A 19694-nucleotide genomic window follows, 5' to 3' on the forward strand; every position below is an offset into this window, starting at 1 on the left:
CCCACCAGCCACTCCTCGGAAGGAAGGTTGGGCAATCCTACTTCCGTAGTGATACTGCCTCGGAAACCCAAGGAGGGGTCGCTATGACTCAGGGCCGACTCGACGGCAAACAACAACAACATATCCTTGAATCATCCACTTCTCTTTAAGATAATTATGATCATCCTGATCAGGACATCTGTTGGCCCCCAAAAGACCTATTTTATCAACTAACGGTAATGTCTATACTTTTAAGAAAAAGTTGAAAATTTCTCATACTAGTAACTGTCTTTTGAAAACATGCTTAAGCTTATCTCTCTGTCTCTGATTACTGAAGAAAAACTAACTCAATTCTTGAGTGCAAAGGTATTCCCCAGTAATACTAATTGGGGAAGAGCTTTACATATATTTCCTAGTAATAACCTCAGAATCCTACATAGACATATGCCCTACTGATGGTAGACCACCTTCATATATGAAAGTTGACACATACTTTATGTGGATTTTATAATAGGGTATTAACCCAGGTCTCCTAGATTCAATAAAAATACTTTATATAAAAGCAGTTAAAAGTCCTTTCTGCAAGGGGCAGATAATAATAAAAGTCACCCAGACAGACTGGAACGAAGAAAGGAAGACCTATAACACATCACTCATTTTCCAGCTCAGTAACAAATGGAAAAGAAAAGCCATCTGGGGCCATTTTCCAGTTAGCGTTCCATTTCTGTTCTAACCTTAGAACCCTTTTATCCACTACTACTCTAACAGCAAATAGGAGAAAAAGAGAACAATTTTCTTTCTGAACCAAAGCGCACAAATATGCTTCACTTCGAGGTCTTGGCTCCACTTGAAGTGCTGGTATAACCATGTATTTTCCATGTTAATGCTCTGAATAAGCAAGCAAAGAGGAATGATGTGTCTTTAATGTGTCCAGTATAACTTTAAAAGCCTTTAATTCCACAAAGGTGAGGATAATCATAGTTTCAAATGGTGGCATCCAATTTCCCTCCCTACCCTCAAATAGAAGTCAAGTCCATAAGTCTTTGCAGAAATGGAACAGAGAGGAGCTCTATCAGGAACTGGGGAGAACTCTGTATCACACCTTGATGACAGCTCCAAAGGCCCCTTTGCCAAGAAGTTGTAGTTCTTCAAACTCAATGAAATAGCGTGAAAACTGTCTCTGTGTCTCACTGAAGAATGCAGCACTGGGTAGCTGGTTGCTAGGAATCACAGTCTCAACATAATCTTGTCCTCCAGAATCTGAGATAAGACAAAGAGTAAGAGGCAAATAAGACACAAAAATATTGAAAGAGCTACAATATCCAACAAGGGTGCAAGCACTGCAAGAAAGGTTCTCAACCAGTAGTCTGAAAAATCATCTCTAACCTGGCAGAACCTTTAATGACATTTTTCACTTGTTTTCCTTAAGATAGGCAGAAATGCATAATTACCCTAATTTTATAGATGGTGGTAACGGAGACAGAGAGTATGTGACTGAATGACTAGTGCCAGAACCCAAACCCGGGTCTCTTGACCTAGCTCCCAACCTCTACTGAGGTTCCTTAATCTGCTTAGTCAAAATTAAGGGATGTTCTGGTTACCTAGTGCCACTCTGACAATATACTACAAATGGGATGGTTTGAAAAAACAGGAGTTTAGTCTCTTACAGTTCGGGAGGCCAGAAGTTCGAGTTCAAAGTGCCTGGCTCTAGGGGCTGGGTGAAAGCCCCTCGACCTTGGGCTTCAGCTCTGCCTCTTGCTCCTGGCCCACTGAAGCTAGAGGCATCTCTTTACTCAGGCAGCTATTGGCTGCTGAGGCTAACAAGCCCAAGGTCAACAAATAAGATGGCACAGTCCCGATGTTACCAAATCACACAGCAGGCCATTAATTCAAGTCCATTGAAAGTCCCAAGGTCGGTAGAGCATGGCAGGCTGCTGAACAACGACACAGCCACATGCAAGGTTCAAGCGTGCCATAGCTAGAGACTATCTCCAAGGCTTCTCCTTATATATAGGAAGTAGACCACATCCCAAAGGCAGTTACTCAGCTGCTCACTGTAGATTTCACCATGGAGATGATTACCAGTCTCATCATGGGGAATACTACATCCAGTCACTCACATCCCTGGCCACTCAACCAGGCCCAGCAAAGTTGACACACAAACGTAATTACCACAAGAGGTGACCATCAGAAACTAACTTAAGTAGCAGTAGGGAAATCTACTGTTGTTAGCTGCCATTGAGTCAGCTCTTGATTCATGGTGACCCCAGAGTAGAATTGCTCCATAGGGTTTCTTGCATCTTTACAGAAGCACTTTGCCAGGCTTTTTCTTCCAGGGAATGGCAGGGTGGGTCGAACCACCACCTGTTTGGTTAGCAGCAGACTGCAAAATGTTTATGCTATCCAGGCTGTTCAGGGAAATCTGGTTACTTGCAATAAGTATGGCATGACAACAGGAGTTACTAAAAATGAAAAGAATATATATATATATAAAATATATATGATAGAGCTAACAAGGGACAAAACTATGTTATTTCTTGGCTGCAGCCAACCACCCTGACCATGGTCGCAGGGGATATCAAGCTCAATGAGCACAACATACTACACAAAAACATTTTTCTATTACATCCTACTTTGGCGAGTAGCGACTGGGGTCTTAAAAGCTTGCAAGTGGCCATCTAGATGCAACAATGGTCTTTCCTCATCCAGAGCAAAGAAGAATGAAGAAAACCAAAGTCACATAGAAACAATTAGTCTGAGGGACTAGAAGACCATGTGACCCTCATCCTATATGACCATCAGACCAGAAGAACTAGATGGTGCCTGGTTACCACTATCAACCACTCAGAAAGGGATCAGTGCAGGAGATCCTGAATAGAGTGGGAGAACAATGTGGAACAAAAGTCAAAATCATAAAAAAGACCAGGTTTACTGGTCTGATAGAACCTGGTGAGATCCTTGAGAATAAGGTCCCTAGTTACCCTTCAAGTCTAGAACTGAACTCACTCTTGTGGCTTCCAGCCAAACATATAGGGTGAACATTTACATCAGGTAGGAAAAAAGAAAAAAAAAAAAAGTAATCTAAATAAACAAACATGCATTCCTAAAAAAAAGAAAATACATAAATGATTATTTTATTTTTTTTTTAAACTGAAAGAAGCTAAACCATGGATACTCCATCAGTAGAGATTAGAAAAATCAGGGTGGCAAAACACTTCTTACCATACAGTACACATTAAATGAATGGACTTATGTACAGCTCTGTATATCCACTGCCATCAAGTTGATTCTCACTCACAGCCACCCTTTAAGGACAGAGGAGAACTGCCCCAGAGGGTATCCAAAGCTGTACATTTTTACAGAAGCAGACTGCCTCATCCCATGGAGTGGCTGGTGGCTAACCTTTTGGTTAGCAGCCCAATGATTTAACCACTACACCACCAGAGCTCCTATTAACGGTATCAAAAAAGAATCGTAACAGACTCACCTTCAGGACTTTGTTCCAGTAGAGGCATTTTTGGCTGAGGATTTATAAAACTGTGTTTTAATAACTGCTGTGGACTCCATCTTTCCTTGTCATCCAAGCAAACACACCTCAGTGAGAGGGAAGGAAGAATCTCAGCAACATACAAAATAGATGCTAAACTAGTTAATGCAAGGCATTTAACTATGAGTTCATTTTTAAACGAAACACTGGAGAGTTCATGTTACTTATGGACCCAAAAAGCACTCATAAGCCCATTTAAATCAATAAGCATTTCTGCAGGCCTTAGGTGCTGAATACCAGGCTACACTCAAGTAGGGAATAACAATAATAATAATAAAAGTGTGACCTCTACAGGCAGGAAAACTTCACTTTCATAGAATAATTTTTTTTTTTTTTTAAGTCTAAGATGTTGTTGTTGTTGTTGTGTGCCGTCGAGTAGGACCTGACTCATAGAGACCCCTTCTTGGGTTTCTGAGGCAGTATCACTACGGAAGTAGACTGCCCCATCTTCCTTCTGAGGAGTGATTGGTGGGTTTGAACTGCTGGCCTTCTGGTTAGCAGTCAAGTGCCTTAGGCACTAAGCTACCAGAGCTCCTAAGTCTAAGATAGCAAAAGTAAATTATGGAGTTTTGCTCCCATGAACAGTTTAATATGTGTCATGCTAAACTAGCCTTTCCAGGGGCTGGTCATTAATAAAACTTTCCCAAGGGAAAGCAAATCAGATGGCTAATGGAGGGCAGTGGCCCAGCATGATCAACTTTAAATGAAGCCAGTTCATCACAGTATGAAGCAAGCTGATAACATTAAACAAATATTTTTAAAGGTCCCACATTTTACCACTTACTTTCTTTTAACCCTTGTTCATTGAGTCAATTAATTTACTATTTAATGTTCTAATATGTTGTTGTTGTTGTTATGTGCCGTTGAGTCAGACCCGACTCATAGCGACCCCTCCTTGGGTTGCCGAGGCAGTATCACTACGGAAGCAGATTGCCCCATCTTCCTTCCGAGGAGTGGCTGGTGGGTTTGAACTGCCAGCCTTCTGGTTAGCAGTGAAGTGCCTTAGGCACTACGCTACCAGAGCTCCTAATGTTCTAATACAGTTTTTTCTTTTTTAATTTCATTTTACTGATTTATTTTAATAATTTTTGTTATTGTTAAAATATATACAGCAAAACATATACTGATTGAACAACTTCTGTGTGTGCAACTCAGTGGCACTGATTACACTCTTCAAGTCGTGCGACCATTCTCCTTTCCCAGACTATTCCTCCATCATTAACATAAACGCATTCCTTGACAAGCTTCCTATTGAATTTTTCAAATTGCTGTTGTCAGTCTGATCCCATATAGATAGCTCTCTAAAAAAGCACTATGCTCAAGGCAGACATTCATTAGCAATCAACCTAAACTATTATTTAAAGACTTCAGGGGATATCTGTGGTTTAAAGTTTAAAGATTATCTTAAAGCAATAGTTTTAGGAGGTTCATCAAGTTTCAACAGCTCCCAAAAGTCTGGATTCCACATGAATTTGAAGTTCTGTTCCACATTTTCCCCCTTTTTGATTAGGACTCTTCTATAGAACTTTGATCAAAATGTTCAGTAATGGTAGCTGGGAAGCATCCAGTTCTTCTGGTCTCATGGCAACTCTTACTGCTGTCAAGTTGGATCTGACTCATAGCAACCCCTCCTTGGGTTTTCGAGGCGGTATCACTACGGAAGTAGATTGCCCAACCTTCCTTCCAAGGAGTGGCTGGTGAATTTGAACTGCCAGCTTTCTGGTTAGCAGTCAAGTGCCTTGATCAAAATGTTCCATAATGATTGAACCTACTCCTGTGGCTTCCAGCCAAAGAAAAGACAGACATATGAGCTGAACACATACATTAAGTAGATACACTCCTTGGAGAGATCACTCATGGGAGAACAGAAGGTCTGTGTATGCACAGGGAGACAGCTCAGGGGGCAGGAGTGCATGGGAGGAAAGGATACAGGGAACAGGTAACTATGGGAAGGAAGTGGGAAGATAGCTGTTGCATTGTGGGAAACTGCAGTCAATGTCATGAGACATTGTCATGAGACTAAGTGTGTGTGAGCTGCTCTATGGAACATGAATTTGCTCTGTCAAATCACAATAAAAATTTTTTTAAAATGGTATGTGCAATGAATAAGTTGCTCATCTTGTAAAATTCTAAAAAAAAAAAAAAAAAATGTTCCGTAATGGTAAGTGGGAACCATCCAGTTCTTCTGGTCTCATGGCTAAGGGGGCAGTTTTTCATGATCGCAATTAGTCACATGTTTCTCTTCCTACTCCTGACTCTCTTCTTCTGTTTTTGTTTTTAAAGAATGAAAGCACATTTAGCTCAATCTCAAACAAGGCACACTGTGAACCTAGTGGTTCTCAAAGCAGGGTCCTTGGCCAGCAGCACCAGTATTAGCATCACTGGGAGATTTGTTAGACCTACCCACCCTATATCTAGTGAATCAGCAACTTTGGGAGTATGGATAGTAATCCAAGTAGTAAGCCCTACAGATGATTTTAATTTAAAGTCTACAAATCACTGTTCTATCTAATCTATAGGAGCTCTGGTAGCATAGTGCCTAAGGCACTTGACTGCTAACCAGAAGGCTGGCAGTTCAAACCCACCAGCCACTCCTCAGAAGGAAGGTTGGGCAATCCTACTTCCGTAGTGATACTGCCTCGGAAACCCAAGGAGGGATCGCTATGAGTCGGGGCTGACTCAATGGCACGTAACAACAACAATAAACATCTAATCTATGCTGTTTAGGTCTCACAATGATGACCCAAGTAGCACAAGGATGCCCCAAGCAGCACTTGACCCTAATTATAAACAATATGGCTAAAAAAACAAACAACATTGTAAATTCTGGACTAAAAAATCTCTATGTATAAAACAGGGCTTCGAACGGCTTCATTTTGGTTTGACTCCTGGCTAGGAATTTACATTTCCACCTCAGATATAACCCATTGCTGCTGAGTTGACTGTAACTCATATTGACCCTATAGGACAGAGTAGAACTGCCCATAGGGTTTCCAAGGCTGTAAATCTACAGAAGCAAACTACAGCATCTTTCACCTGCAGAGAGGCTGGTGGGTTTGAAGCACTGACCTTTCAGTTAACAGATGAGAGCTTAACCACTGCACCACTGAGGGCTCCTTACCCCAGATGTACCAAATCAGATAATTTTAATAAGATCCCCAAGTGATTCTTTTCAGCAAGGCCTATGTCCCAGACACTATTCCAAGCACTTTACAGATGTTACATTATTTAATCCTCACAACAGCCTCATGAGGTAGCTTGTATTACTATCCTTATTTTACAGAAGAGGAAACTCAGGGCAGGGAGTCACTCAGCCAGTTAGGAGTCGAGGTGGAATATGAACCCAGCTTCTGGCTCCAGAATCTAGGCTCTCCACTACCACAGAGACTGATTTGAATCAAAACCTTTCTCCCAACGGTGTTCACCAATCAGTAAAAATATAACTACAAATGAAATGCTGCTATGTTTTTGTCCTTTGTAGATGACTTTTTTCTTTTGTTAACTAGGATTACATGGGTGCTCTGGTGGCACAGTGCCTAAGGCATCTGACTGCTAACCAGAAGGCTGGTGGTTCAAATTCACCAGCCAGTCCTTGGGATGAAGATTGGGCAATCTACTTCTGTAGTGATACTGCCTCAGAAATCCAAGGAAGAGTTACTATGAGTCAGATTAGTAAAAGAATATTCTGAAGCTCTTCTTAGTGTCTGGTAGTACAGTCTACCAGACCATTAGGAAGGAGAGCAATACATAAAACACTTTAAAGGACAACCATGTTAACAGAATAAGAAACAGTCCTGATCTCAGGTTCAAGACAGACAAGGTAGAGAACAATTTTCTTTAGAAGAGAACTAGGAACGTTTTAGCTACTGAGTCAGTCACTGTGCTATTAAATGTGAAAAATACATTCTGCCTAAACCTCTCAGAGCTGTTTCTTAAAATACATAATGCTATTGCTAATTTATGACTTTTGACCAATGAAGAAGGGCAGAAAGCTAAAGGCAACATTTTGAAGACAAAAATGAGTCTTTCCAGCAGTGGTTCTCTCACCATATTTCCTTTGATGACATTTTAGCCACATTTATTATTAGAGTACAGCTAAATAAGTATTTTAAAGTTCTATGATAAAATGTTTCTTTAAAACTCTTAGAATATTTATATATTTTAAGGAAGGACACAGTATAAAAAAAATCAAAGTGAGCCCCTTTCCACAACTGTGTATGTGTCATATATACTTCTATTTTGTGGTATGCAGAATGATCTTACTAAATGTAAGTATAGCTACTTGTACAACTGTAATGGGTAAGACAATGAGTAACCAGAAACAACAATATGAATGAGGTCAACTGGAGATTGAGATAAATGGGGATAGAGAAAAAAATGTGAAGGATGAAAGAAATGTAGGGAATGGCTGAAGTGAATAAAAGTAAATGGTTGGGAAAAAGAAGGTGAGAAGTAAGATAGCATGTAAAGAAGGGATAAAACTCTCAAAGTTAAACATGGAACTACCATATGATCCAGCAATTCCACTCCTAGGTATATATATACCCAAGAGACTTGAAAGCAGTGATGCAAAGAGAGACATGTACACCTCTGTTCACTGTAGCACTATTCACAACTGCCAAAAGGTAGAAACAACCTAAAGATGTCTATCAACAGAAGAATGGATAAACAAAATGGGGCACATACATACAATGAAATACTGTTGTTGTTATGTGCCGTCAAGTCGGACCTGACTCAGCAACCTCTCCTTGGGTTTCTGAGCAGTATCACTATGGAAGTAGATTGCCCCATCTTACTTCTAAGGAGTGGCTGGTGGGTTTGAACTGCCAGCCTTCTGGTTAGCAGTCAAGTGCTTTAGGCACTATGCTGCCAGAGCTTCTAATGAAATACTACTCAGCTGTAAAAAGAAAAGAAGTCCTAAAACACGCTATAATATGGACGAACCTACAAAACATTACCTGAGTCAAGTAAGTCAATCGCAAAAAGACAAACACTGCATGATCTCACACAAATGAACTATTTGGAATAGGCAAATGTATGGAGACGAAAGTTTATCAGTGGTTACCAGAGGTGGGAGGGATGGGAAAGGGAGAGTCATTTGTTATAAAACAGTGAGTTTCTATTCGTGGCAATAGAAAATTTGGCAACAGATACTAGTAATGATTGTACAACAAACATGATTAACGTAATTGATGTCACTGAATTGTGCATGTAAGAAACTTTAAATTGGTAAATGTGTTATATATATTTTTACAAGAACTAAAAAAAAAAAATCTAAGCTCAATACAATCTTTCTCTTTTTTATAAAGAAAAGCACTGATTTCTCTGTTATGTATGATGGAAAGTTTTGCCCGTTAGGATTTTTCCTTAATGCTTATGATGTTTTCTGACCAACAGAAGCGCTTCTATTAATTTTATGCTCCAACAGTTGTTATCACTCCTATTGTGATTTTTTTCACTGCTAACAAAATCCTTCAACTTTGCAAAATAAACATGCAAGTATAAAAAAAGGAGGGGGGGGAGAGGGGTTAAATCAGTCCATGTCAGCTGTTGCAAGAAGGTTGGGTCTGGAAACCCAAACAGAATGGATCTTATTTCCCATTTTCCAGAGAAAGTGAGAGCATTTAACTCTGGCTTAGACTGAGAACACAGGCAGGGCTAAAATAGGAAAGATTAAATTGAAAGACCTGAACAAAGCCTCTCAGTAAAGATTCTCTCAAAATAGACAAACCTTAGCCCTGTAGTTAAATATGCACCTATAATTTACAGGTAATCAAAATCCTCTTCCTGGAATGAAGAAGTCACTTGTATTCTACTTCTTGGCTGAATGAGACACTGCTAATGTTAAGAACGAGGGACAAAATTGCACCCCTAAAGCTGCTTTCCAAATAGGAGACCTTGTCTGTGATCCCTTAGGATCAGCACCAAAGGTAAAGGGAAAGTCTTCCATTTGTAATACCCAGGGCTTTTCTCACCATAGCAATCCCTACTGACTTCCTAGAGTGCTCTAGGCGGTCACCAAAAGTAATTTCAGTTAATGTATGAGAATGTGGATGTTAAGAGAATGACAAACTTAAGAGAAAAAACAAAAACTATGTGGCTGGAAAAGTACTAAACAGTGAACTCTAATCCTGTTTCTCTTCAGCTTACACATACTTACGCACTTAGCACATCCATGTGCAATCAAAAGTACTGGAATAAAATTCAATTAAAGAGTCTCAGTGATACTCACTTCTTTAGAAAGTCCTGAAAGTCAGCTGGTAGGTCACTGGGGATGGTGACAGGGTACTCTTCACATTCTTGGCCTTGGCTAAGGGACAGCAGTAGAAGGCCAAGACGCCAAACATCCCCTTTCTTCCCTGTTTTATAAGGCAGGGCACTGTCACTAAAACGAACTCGTGTTTGCTCGAAAACATCCTCTTTGCAGATGTCCGCTAGGCGCTTAGAAATGCTGTAGTCCGTGATCTTGATGGTGCCCTTTGCGTCCACCAAGACACTGGATGTGCTCAGAACCTTGTGCACCACAGAATTGCTATGCAAATACTCGAGGCCTGCCAGGAGCTGAGATGTGTACCTGCGAAGCTGATGCACAGGGATTGGACCTGAGTGGCTCAGGTGTGTGGCAAGAGAAACCCCACTGATGTGCTCCACTAAAATGTCCACTACGATGGAGTTTTCTTGCTCTTTGAGATTCATTGCAATATAGTGTACGATGTTTGGATGACTCAGTTTCACCAGGGAGTTGAATTCTGTTTCTGCCCCTTGAATCTGGTAAGGAAGAAAACCATAACAAAATTCGATTGATCAATTTAACTGGAGTTTCACTTCAAAAGTAAAGCATTTACAGAACACATATTTTCAAAGGATAGGAGAGTGAATATGAGTCCTTCCCAAGTCTATATAGTCAAACTAATAGATCATAAACATGGAAAAAAAAACTTTTGTTAGTCCTCAACATTTTTTATCTCAAAACTTAGTCTAGAAATACTAAAGATAAGTGAATAGCTTATAAAAGCAATTTCTTTTGACACATGGCCACCAGAAAAAAGAAGAAATTATTTTTAAAATTACATTTTCTGATTTAAAAATTTCAAAGAGTACTTAACAATAGCACCCCAAATTATCTATATTGTCTTGATAACTGTTACAATTTCATTGTATTTACTTCCAGTTTTTCTTTGCATACATGAATATACCCACAAATTTAAGACAGATGCTTTGTCTACTGTTTTATAAATTCTTTATTGCTTAACACTACAATACACAATAGTAAATGTTTTCCTTCAGCTTTAAATTAACTTTTAAATTCTCTAGTCCTCCGAAACCTTTTGAAGCAGTATTTCAAAAGAGTGGAGGAAACACAAATGAAAGCAGAAAGCACACTTAGGGAACATAAATTAGAGGGTTGGAGAGATGGCTGCTAATGTCCTAACAAGGGCTAAGAAAGAGGTTAAGGAGCAGCTGCAAAAGCTTTGACCATGTTGTGAAAGCTCTGAAAGCAGCAGCAAATGGCTGAGAAAACCCAGGCAAAGAAGGTGCTGGTCCCCCACCGTCTGCTCTGGTTAAACAGATTTCATATCCCTGGGTCATCTTTGTGAGACAATCAAATGCTGAGCTATTTTGTTTTGTCATTTCCCAACAACAACAACAAGAGCTCTGGTGGCACAGTGCCTAAGGCATTTGGCTGCTAACTAGAAGGTTGGTGGTTCAAACCCACCAGCCACCCCGTGGAAAGAAGACTGGGCAATCTATTTCCGTAAAGATTTACTGCCTTGGAAATCCAAAGACAGTTGCTACGAGTTGGAATTGACTTGATGGCAGAGTTTGGTTTTGAGTTTTTTGGTACAGCTTTAGGACTAGACCTTTTGCTCAGCCACTTAACACCTACCTGCTTTTTGCACTTATCAATCTTCTCTTTTTCTTGACTGGTAAGGAAGGGACCCATTTTTTTCTGCCACTGAAGGACCCACTCATATAATAAGACAAAGCTGCCAGTGGCTGTTTCCAAAGCATTGTAGATGAACTTTCCAAGTTGTTCATCACTGCCTGCATATTAAATGGAAAATGTAATTAAATCTCACTGGGACATTTTCTATGGAAAAAAGGTGGTGGTGGGGGAATAAACGTTCATTCAACAATGGATATCATGGGCTAACTATGAAAAATATTACTTCATGTAGTATATGGTCTTTTATAGCCAATTTTTATATTTAACAATACAGTCTAAGCCCTAAAATATTAATTTTTACAAAGGGACAAAAAACAACGAGATCTTACTATCAAGACAAAATAAAGAGATCAGTGTTTTATATTATACTCGTCATTATTCACTGTTACTTTCATAACCAATTCGCCTCTGATGATTGCCTACTGATTCAGTAACGTAACTTCACACAGCTAAACCCCAACTAAAATGACAGAATTTGGAAATAGACAACTCTATATCAAGATTAGTCTATCAACGTAGATTAGTGTGCACAGTAAAAACAGGCTCTAGTAATTTGGAAATCTGAATACACCAATGGTCTTCTAAATACAAAATCTGAACATGCTCAGTGAATACAAACTGGCTAATGGTTTTAAGGGAAGGAACTGGAAATGACAACTTAAATTTGTAGTTAGAAAGACAGACATATTTATTTAGTGACAGGCAAGCGGTTTTTCCACCTGTATCTGGGACCACTAAACTTCTGTAATACCAAACATTCACTTTTAAAAATCTGTATTATATGAAGAAATATAATAGAAAATTATCAAAAATAATTGGAAAATGGAGAATACCCATAATAACACCATTTTGTGTTGCTTCTAGTTCCTCCAACACTTTTTTCTGCCTCCCTAATTTACCAAATCATTGTATATATAGTGTGGCTTCTCATTCTTAGGTGGTGCACTGATTAAGGTATTTGGCTGCTGACCAAAAGGTTGGTGGTTTGAACCCACCAGCTGCTCTGTGAGAGAAAGGTGAGGCAGTCTCCTGTAAAGATTCACAGACTTGGAAACCCTGTAGGGCAGTTCTACTCTGTCTTATAGGATTGCTATGAGTAGGAATCAACTTGATGGCAGTGGGTTTGGTTTTGGTTTCATCCTTGGGACTATTTTGTAGCACCCTTGGCCTCTACCCATTACCACTTTACTCTTCCTCTTGTAACCATTAAAAATGTTTCCAGACAGGAAAAAAAAAAATGTCTCCAGACAGAAGGAAGGCAATGATGTGGTGTTTTCAACAACCAAGAAACCCTACCATGACCTTTCTTAAACATGTTACTTCCTTATATTAATTAGCCAATCACCTGAAGATGATGACATGGGAATGGGAAAGACAGAGCAACCTATAGTTTATTTTCCTTTCTTTTACCTTTGTCCCTAGGGGACAAAATCACCTTCTGGTTGAAAACCACTGATATATAGTAGCTGCTTTTTTCTTAGCATATAAGTAACAGTTTTCCATATGCTACATAGGAGCTCTGGTGGTGTATCTAACTGCTGGCGGTTCAAACCTATCAGCTACTCCTCCAAAGGAAGGTTGGGCAATCTATTTTCGTAGTGAGATTGCCTTGGAAACCCAAGGAGGGGTCGTTATGAGTCAAACCCAACTCGAAGACAGTGAGTTTGGTTTGTTTTTAGTATATACTACATTGTTTTCATACCAAAAAACCAAAAACAAAAAAAAACCTTAAAAGTCACATGATAAATTTTTCCATTTGAAAAATTAAAAGTGAAGTAATTTGTATAATAAGACAAAGTAATCTTAGAAAAATACTTTGGAGAAAGATGGATGAACTAACTCATTTAGAATTTTTTTCTGAGAAGCAGTTTCTACCTCACAGAAATGCTCCAAGTTTATAGATTTGAATGAAAATGATCTGTTATGCTTGTCACAAATAACTCCTGACATTCTTAGCCTAAACAAAAAAACAAACCTACTACTGTTGAGTCAATTCCAACTCACAGAGACCCTACAGACAGGGTAGAACTGTCCCAGAGAGTTTCCATGGCTGTAAATCCTTATGGAAGCAGACTGCCTCATCTTTCTCCTACAGAGCAGCTGATGGGTTTGAACTGTTGACGTTTTGGTCAGCAACTGAGGATTTAACCACCGTGCCACCAGGCTCCTTCATTCCAGCCTAAGGTGGGGAAAATTTGTTAACCAAAAGAAATAACCTACGTGGAATGTGAAATTTAAGAGGTTACACATTGGAGATATATGACATTAAATGTTTATGGGATAAAGTGTGATAGTACTTATATAAAGCCTGGTAGAATGTGTTTGGTATGCAGTACAATGTCTTACAATCCCTCTCTCTCCAGTTGGGAGTAGCTAGGTGTTTCATAATTGCTGGATTTTGACAGTACTATAATTTTATTATTGCTATCCTCTTCTTGTCACTTTTACGTGATGGGGATAATAAAAAGGACAAAAGAACACACTGCAATGAGGCTAACGGAAAATCTATTACTAAAACAACTCTCATTGATGGTCTATTTTATACTAACAGTGATCATTTATATAAAGACACTCTCCAAAGTACTTTATCCACACCCATAATGTAAGTTCCCTCTTCTCTCTAGTTCCAACAGCTATAAATTGAAAAATGAAAATTAATTAGTTGACTTTTTATAATAAAACATTTCTTAGAAAATTCGGATCCATTTTTAAAACTAGACTCACTGTGAGAAAACAAGAAAAAGACAATTTACTTGGATATTTTATAAAAAATTATCAAATTGCACATTTACCCACTAATGAGGGCATTAACTAAGGTAGACCTGTCTAATGAGTACCAGCGAAAATAAAAGACTGAGTCAAGGAAATAAGCAGTGGGATTAATTTGCCTTCCTCACTTCTCTAGATTATTGTAAATTAGTGAGTTTTAATCTGAAATGTCAAGTATATTCTCTGGTCCAAAGATAATTATCACCTCTACACCAAGGTCATGAACCTGCCCAAATGATTACTCTGCCCTGATGCGGCAGACTCTATGTATGTGCCTATACTGTCCAGGCTACTTTTAGTCAGCCACGGTTAAATGTCCAATTCATAGACTCTTCAGGTATTATCCATTGTCTGTTCCCTGGTGACTTCCTGCTTATTTGAATGTCTTTAAAGAGGAAGGTAAAAGGATGCCAAAAGAAAGCAGACTCAATTTTAGAGTTTTACGTGTTAGCTTGGGCAAAAATATTCATGAGATTGAAAATTAAAATTAATTATCAAATTTAATATATGCAGGTGATCCCTACCTACTGGGAACTGTATCTGTGTGGTGGATAAAAAGTAATGTATGTTTAGGGCAAAGGGAGTAGATGCTGAAAACTTGATTTTGATATAAATGATTCAAATTCTGAGTTGCTGAACAAGATTTACTCTAAATAGTAAAGGAGGCTGTTAAATAAAACATATAGAAAATAAAGCAGTTTTCCTGATCAGATACAACATACCAAAAAGGAAAACGCCAAGCAGGTGGATATCAGCTTAAGAAAATGTGATGTGGTTATTAAAGATCACAGGCATTAGAACATATTTTGCTATCCACATTTTATCAGCAACAGATGCACAAAATGCAAAATTCTACTGATTCATAACATTAACACCATTTTGTCTCAAAAGACTTGGATGATTATAATGGTGACTTAAAAAAATAGTAGTAAATATAAGGTAACAACCCATTTGTCATTTCTAAAATATTCACATGTACAGTTCAGAGATATCAATTATGTTCATAATGTTGTTCAACCATCACCATTTCCTGAATATTTCCATCATCCTTAACAGAAGATCAGTGTCTCCCATGCACTGTGATGATAATAAATTTAAATGATCTCTATGCTAGTACCTAAGGCATTTGACTGCTAATCAGAAGGCTGGAGGTTCAAATCCAACAGTCACTCCTAGGAAGGAAGACTGGGCAATCTACTTCGGTAGAGATACTGCCTCTGAAACCCAAGGAGGGGTCGCTATGAGTCCAATCGACTCGATGGCACTGAGTATTTTTTAGTATGCTCACAGTATTTCTAAAATCACAGGAATTGATTTACATCTTACAGATGGAGAAGCCTTACTGACTTCTTGTTCTGGTCATTAGGAATGGGGGTCTGAGTGACTCATGACTAGTTTGGGAGTCTTCCCTGGACTTGTGCTGGCATAGATGACACAGACTCTACCATACTCTGATCCTTCATGATTAGTTTTGCCATTAAAATAATTTAAATGAATGTAGCTAGTTTACTCACCAACACATTTTCCTTTGTGCACCATGAGCTGATCAGGACTACCGACAGAGAAATACAAGATTTCACAAGAGCCAGGAGAATCTTCACTACTACATACAGAATACTGACGATCTCGCCTTCAAAATAAATTTGGACAATGATTTTTTTTCTTTAACTTAAGATTAACATAGGAAATCTCTGCCCCTCCATTTTCTCCTGTTTGTTAGCCCATTCATAGTTTAGCATCTGTTTCTATTGCGAATTGAGCTGAAGGTGTTCATGAGAAAGGTTTTAAACTCCCCAACTCCCCACTATAATCTTTCCCATATAAATCCTATAAACCCCTAATTCTAGATCTGTGCTGTCCAATTTGTAGCTACTAGCTATATGTGGCTGTTTAATAAAAATTAAATAAAATAAAAAATTCAGTTCCTCAACTGCTGTAACCCCATTTCAAGCACTGTAGTTACATTGACTAGTAGCTACTATTTGGACAGTAAAAATTTAGAGTATTTTCATCACAGATACTTCTACTGGATAGTACTGAGTTAGGTAAATCTCACATTGATCCCACATTTCTCATTTCCATGACATGCATATCTGCAAAACGCTGAGAAACTAGGGGTCTGGAGGACACTACAAATTCATGGTTTCCAACTGGGCCCTCAACCATGAATGCTCATTCATTCTCTTACTTGTCTTTGATAAATACTCCTTTCTATCCCCCTCCACAATTTTTACAAAACACTCACAATCCAACCCCTTCCTCTCTGTTTCTACTTTTTTTCTGGGTGGCAAACTATAGTTCAGAAGGTATATTATAACGGTAAAATAATAAATTGAGGGAGGTTTCAGGGAAGAGGGAAGGGAGGGAGCTTTTGACTGTCAGGACTGGACACTTACAAGAATGCCTTGATGAAGTACATGGGCATATCTCTAGAAAGCACCTCATTCACACTAAGCATGATCTTTTTTTTTTCCTTTTTAATTATATTTTTATTGTGATTTGGGTGGAAGTTTACAGAGTAAATTCACTTTCCATACAGCAGCTCACATACACTGTCTCATGACATTGACTGCAATTTCCCACAATGCAACAGCTTCCCTCCCACTTCCTCCCCATAGTTACCTCTTCCCTGTGTCCTTCCCTCCCACGAAGTTCTGCCCCCCGAGCAGTCTCCCTGTATATACACAGCCCTTCTATCTCCCATGACTGATCTCTCCAAAGAGTGTATCTACCTAATGTAAATGTTCAGCTCATATGCCTATCTTTTGTTTGGCTGGAAGCCACAGGTATGGGTTCAATTCCAGACCTTAAGGGCGGCTAGGGGCCATAGTCTCAGTGGTTCCATCAGGCTCTAACAGACTAGCAAACCTGGTCCTTTTTTAAAAATGATTTTGAGTTTTGTTCCACATTGTTCTCCCACTCTATCCAGGATCTCCTTTATAGATCCCCCTCTGAGTGGCTGACTGTGGTAGCTGGGCACCATCTAGTTCTTCTGGTCTCATAGTCATATAGGCTGAGGATTGCATGGTGTACCAACTGCCTGGACTAATTGCTTCCATGTGTCTTTGGTTTTCTTCATTTTTCTTTGCTCTGGATGAGGAGAGACCCATCATTGCATCTAGATGGCCGCTTGTAAGCTTTAAGATCCCTGTCACTACTTGCCAAAGTAGGATGTGGAACAATGTTTTGGGTAGTATGTTATGACAATTGAGCTTGATGTCCCCTGCGACTATGGTCCCAAGCCACAGGAGCAGCTACTTGCTGCCTCTGGGTAGCTGGCTGTGGCCATGAAGTGACTAAAATCTTGCCCCTCATCAGCTCTACTATATACCTGGGAATTGTAACAGAACATACAAACAGACTTGTAGAAACATTGTCTGCCAACCCTATACATGGTCTTGAGCACACGCCTCACTGCCTAGACACTAAGCATGATCTTATCTTTTATTTCCACTGAGAACATTAGGCAATGAGAGAAGAAGCCCATAATTTCTATGGTTCCACCTGTAAACTTACCTGGCATCTGTACCACTTTCTTATTTGCAGACTCTGAGGAAGGACAGCTGCTAGGTCCTCAGTTTTATTCCCTATAGTCTTCTCTGGGATCTTGGTCCCCTTGTTCTTATTCAGATTTCTGCACTTGCCATCTCCATGTTCTCATTTTCTATTTACCCCTCATGGCATTACAGTGTCAATAAAACCACCACCTCTCTCCTACCTACACTCAACCCAAATTTTCTCCCTTGGTTCTTTTTTGTGTTTGATAGTAAGTCATACATTTTATCTCACTGGCCACTCGAAGATATCACTGGGATCCTCAATATCCTGCATCTAATTGATCCCCAAGTACCATCCTCTCCTATTTTCCCTGCCCCCATTCAAGTCACCACCAGCTTTCTCCTGGGTGCAAACAATATTCCATTATAAACTGGTCTCTCCACTTTCAAGTCTATATATGTTCCCTTCCTCCTGGCCCCACCTACATTACTAATAAGACCTATTATGATATGGGTCTCTAATATTTAACTCGTATTACACATGTGTGTGCATATTATAAATACCAGGAATCACTAATACATGGTGGCCTCTCTAAATTTCTACTTCTAAAGTTATTTGTATGTAAGTTATTTGTATTATAATGAAACGTGACCTGGAGTTAGAAAACCAAAAGTGAAGAACATGCTCGGCATTTCTCAAACTGAAAGAACTGAAGAAAAAAATTAAGCCTTGAGTTGCAACATTGATCCTCTGGGCAAAATATTGAATGACGCAGGAAACATCAAAAGAAGATGGAAGGAATATACAGAGCCACTGTACGAAAAAGAATTGGTTGATGTTCATTTCAGGAGGTGGCATATGATCAAGAACTAATGGTATTGAAGGAAGAAGGTAAAGGTGCACTGAAGAAAGTGGTGAAATAAACAAGGCTCCAAGAATTGATGGAATACTTATAAGATGTTTCAACAAAGGAATGCCTCGTTGGAGGCACTCACTCATCCATGCCAAGAGATTTGGAAGACAGCTACCAGGCCAAATGACTGGAAGAGATCCATATTTGTACCCATTCCAAAGAAAGATGATCCCACAGAATGTGGAAATTATTGAACAATATCATTAATATCGCATGCAAGTAAAATCTTGCTGAAGATAATTCAAAAATGGTTGTAGTAGTATATTGATAGAGAACTTCCAGAAATGCAAGCTGGATTCAGAAGGGGACATGGAATGAGGGAGATCATTGCTAATGTTGGATGGATCTTGGCTGAAAGCAAAGAATACCAGAAAGATGTTTATTTGTGTTACACTGACTATGCAAAAGCATTCGATTGTGTGGATCATAACAAACGATGGGTAGCATTGAGAAGAATGGGAATTCCAGAACACTTAATTGTACTCATGAAATTGTACTCATGAAGAACCTGTACATAGATGAGGAGGCTGTTGTTTAAACAGAAAAAGAGGATACTGCATGGTTTAAAATCAAGAAGGGAGTGCATTAGGGTTGTATTCTTTTACCATACTTATTCAATCTGTATGCTGAGCAAATAATCTGAGAAGCTGGATTATATGAAGAAGAACATGGCATCACGATTGGAGGAAGACCCATTAACAACCTGCAATACATTGACCACACAATTTTGCTTGCTGAAAGTGAGGATCACTCGAAGCACTTACTAATGAAGATTGAAGACTACAGTCTGCAGTATGGATTGCACCTCAGTATAAAGAAAACAAAAATCCTCAAAATTGGACCACTAAGAAGCATCATGATGAATGGAGGAAAGATTAAAGTTGTCAGACTTCACATTGCTTGGTTCTTCACATTGCTGCCAATGGAAGCAGCAGTCAGGACATCAGATGACATGTAGCACTGGGCAAATCAGCTGCAAAGGACCTCTTTCAAGTGCTGAAGAGCAAAGATGTCTCCTTGAGGACTAAGGTGTGCCTGAC

The 19694-nt window shown here is 39.2% G+C and overlaps 1 protein-coding gene across 1 annotated transcript in view; it reads right to left on the reverse strand.

Moving 5' to 3' along the window:
* Positions 1 to 19694, reverse strand: part of EIF2AK4 (eukaryotic translation initiation factor 2 alpha kinase 4) — a gene marked incomplete at its 5' end in the record, with an annotated part of 148113 nt that overhangs the window by 84190 nt on the left and 44229 nt on the right. Inside the window, 5 exons of the mRNA XM_007940511.1 lie at positions 1082 to 1239; positions 3467 to 3573; positions 9759 to 10294; positions 11415 to 11572; positions 15758 to 15873. Of these exons, the coding sequence (XP_007938702.1) occupies positions 1082 to 1239; positions 3467 to 3573; positions 9759 to 10294; positions 11415 to 11572; positions 15758 to 15873 (1075 nt within the window). The remainder of the gene's footprint in view (positions 1 to 1081; positions 1240 to 3466; positions 3574 to 9758; positions 10295 to 11414; positions 11573 to 15757; positions 15874 to 19694) is intronic.

Source organism: Orycteropus afer, unplaced genomic scaffold, assembly GCF_000298275.1.
Source record: "Orycteropus afer afer isolate SDZICR_OR568_19922 unplaced genomic scaffold, OryAfe1.0 scaffold00068, whole genome shotgun sequence".
Lineage (NCBI taxonomy): Eukaryota > Metazoa > Chordata > Mammalia > Tubulidentata > Orycteropodidae > Orycteropus > Orycteropus afer.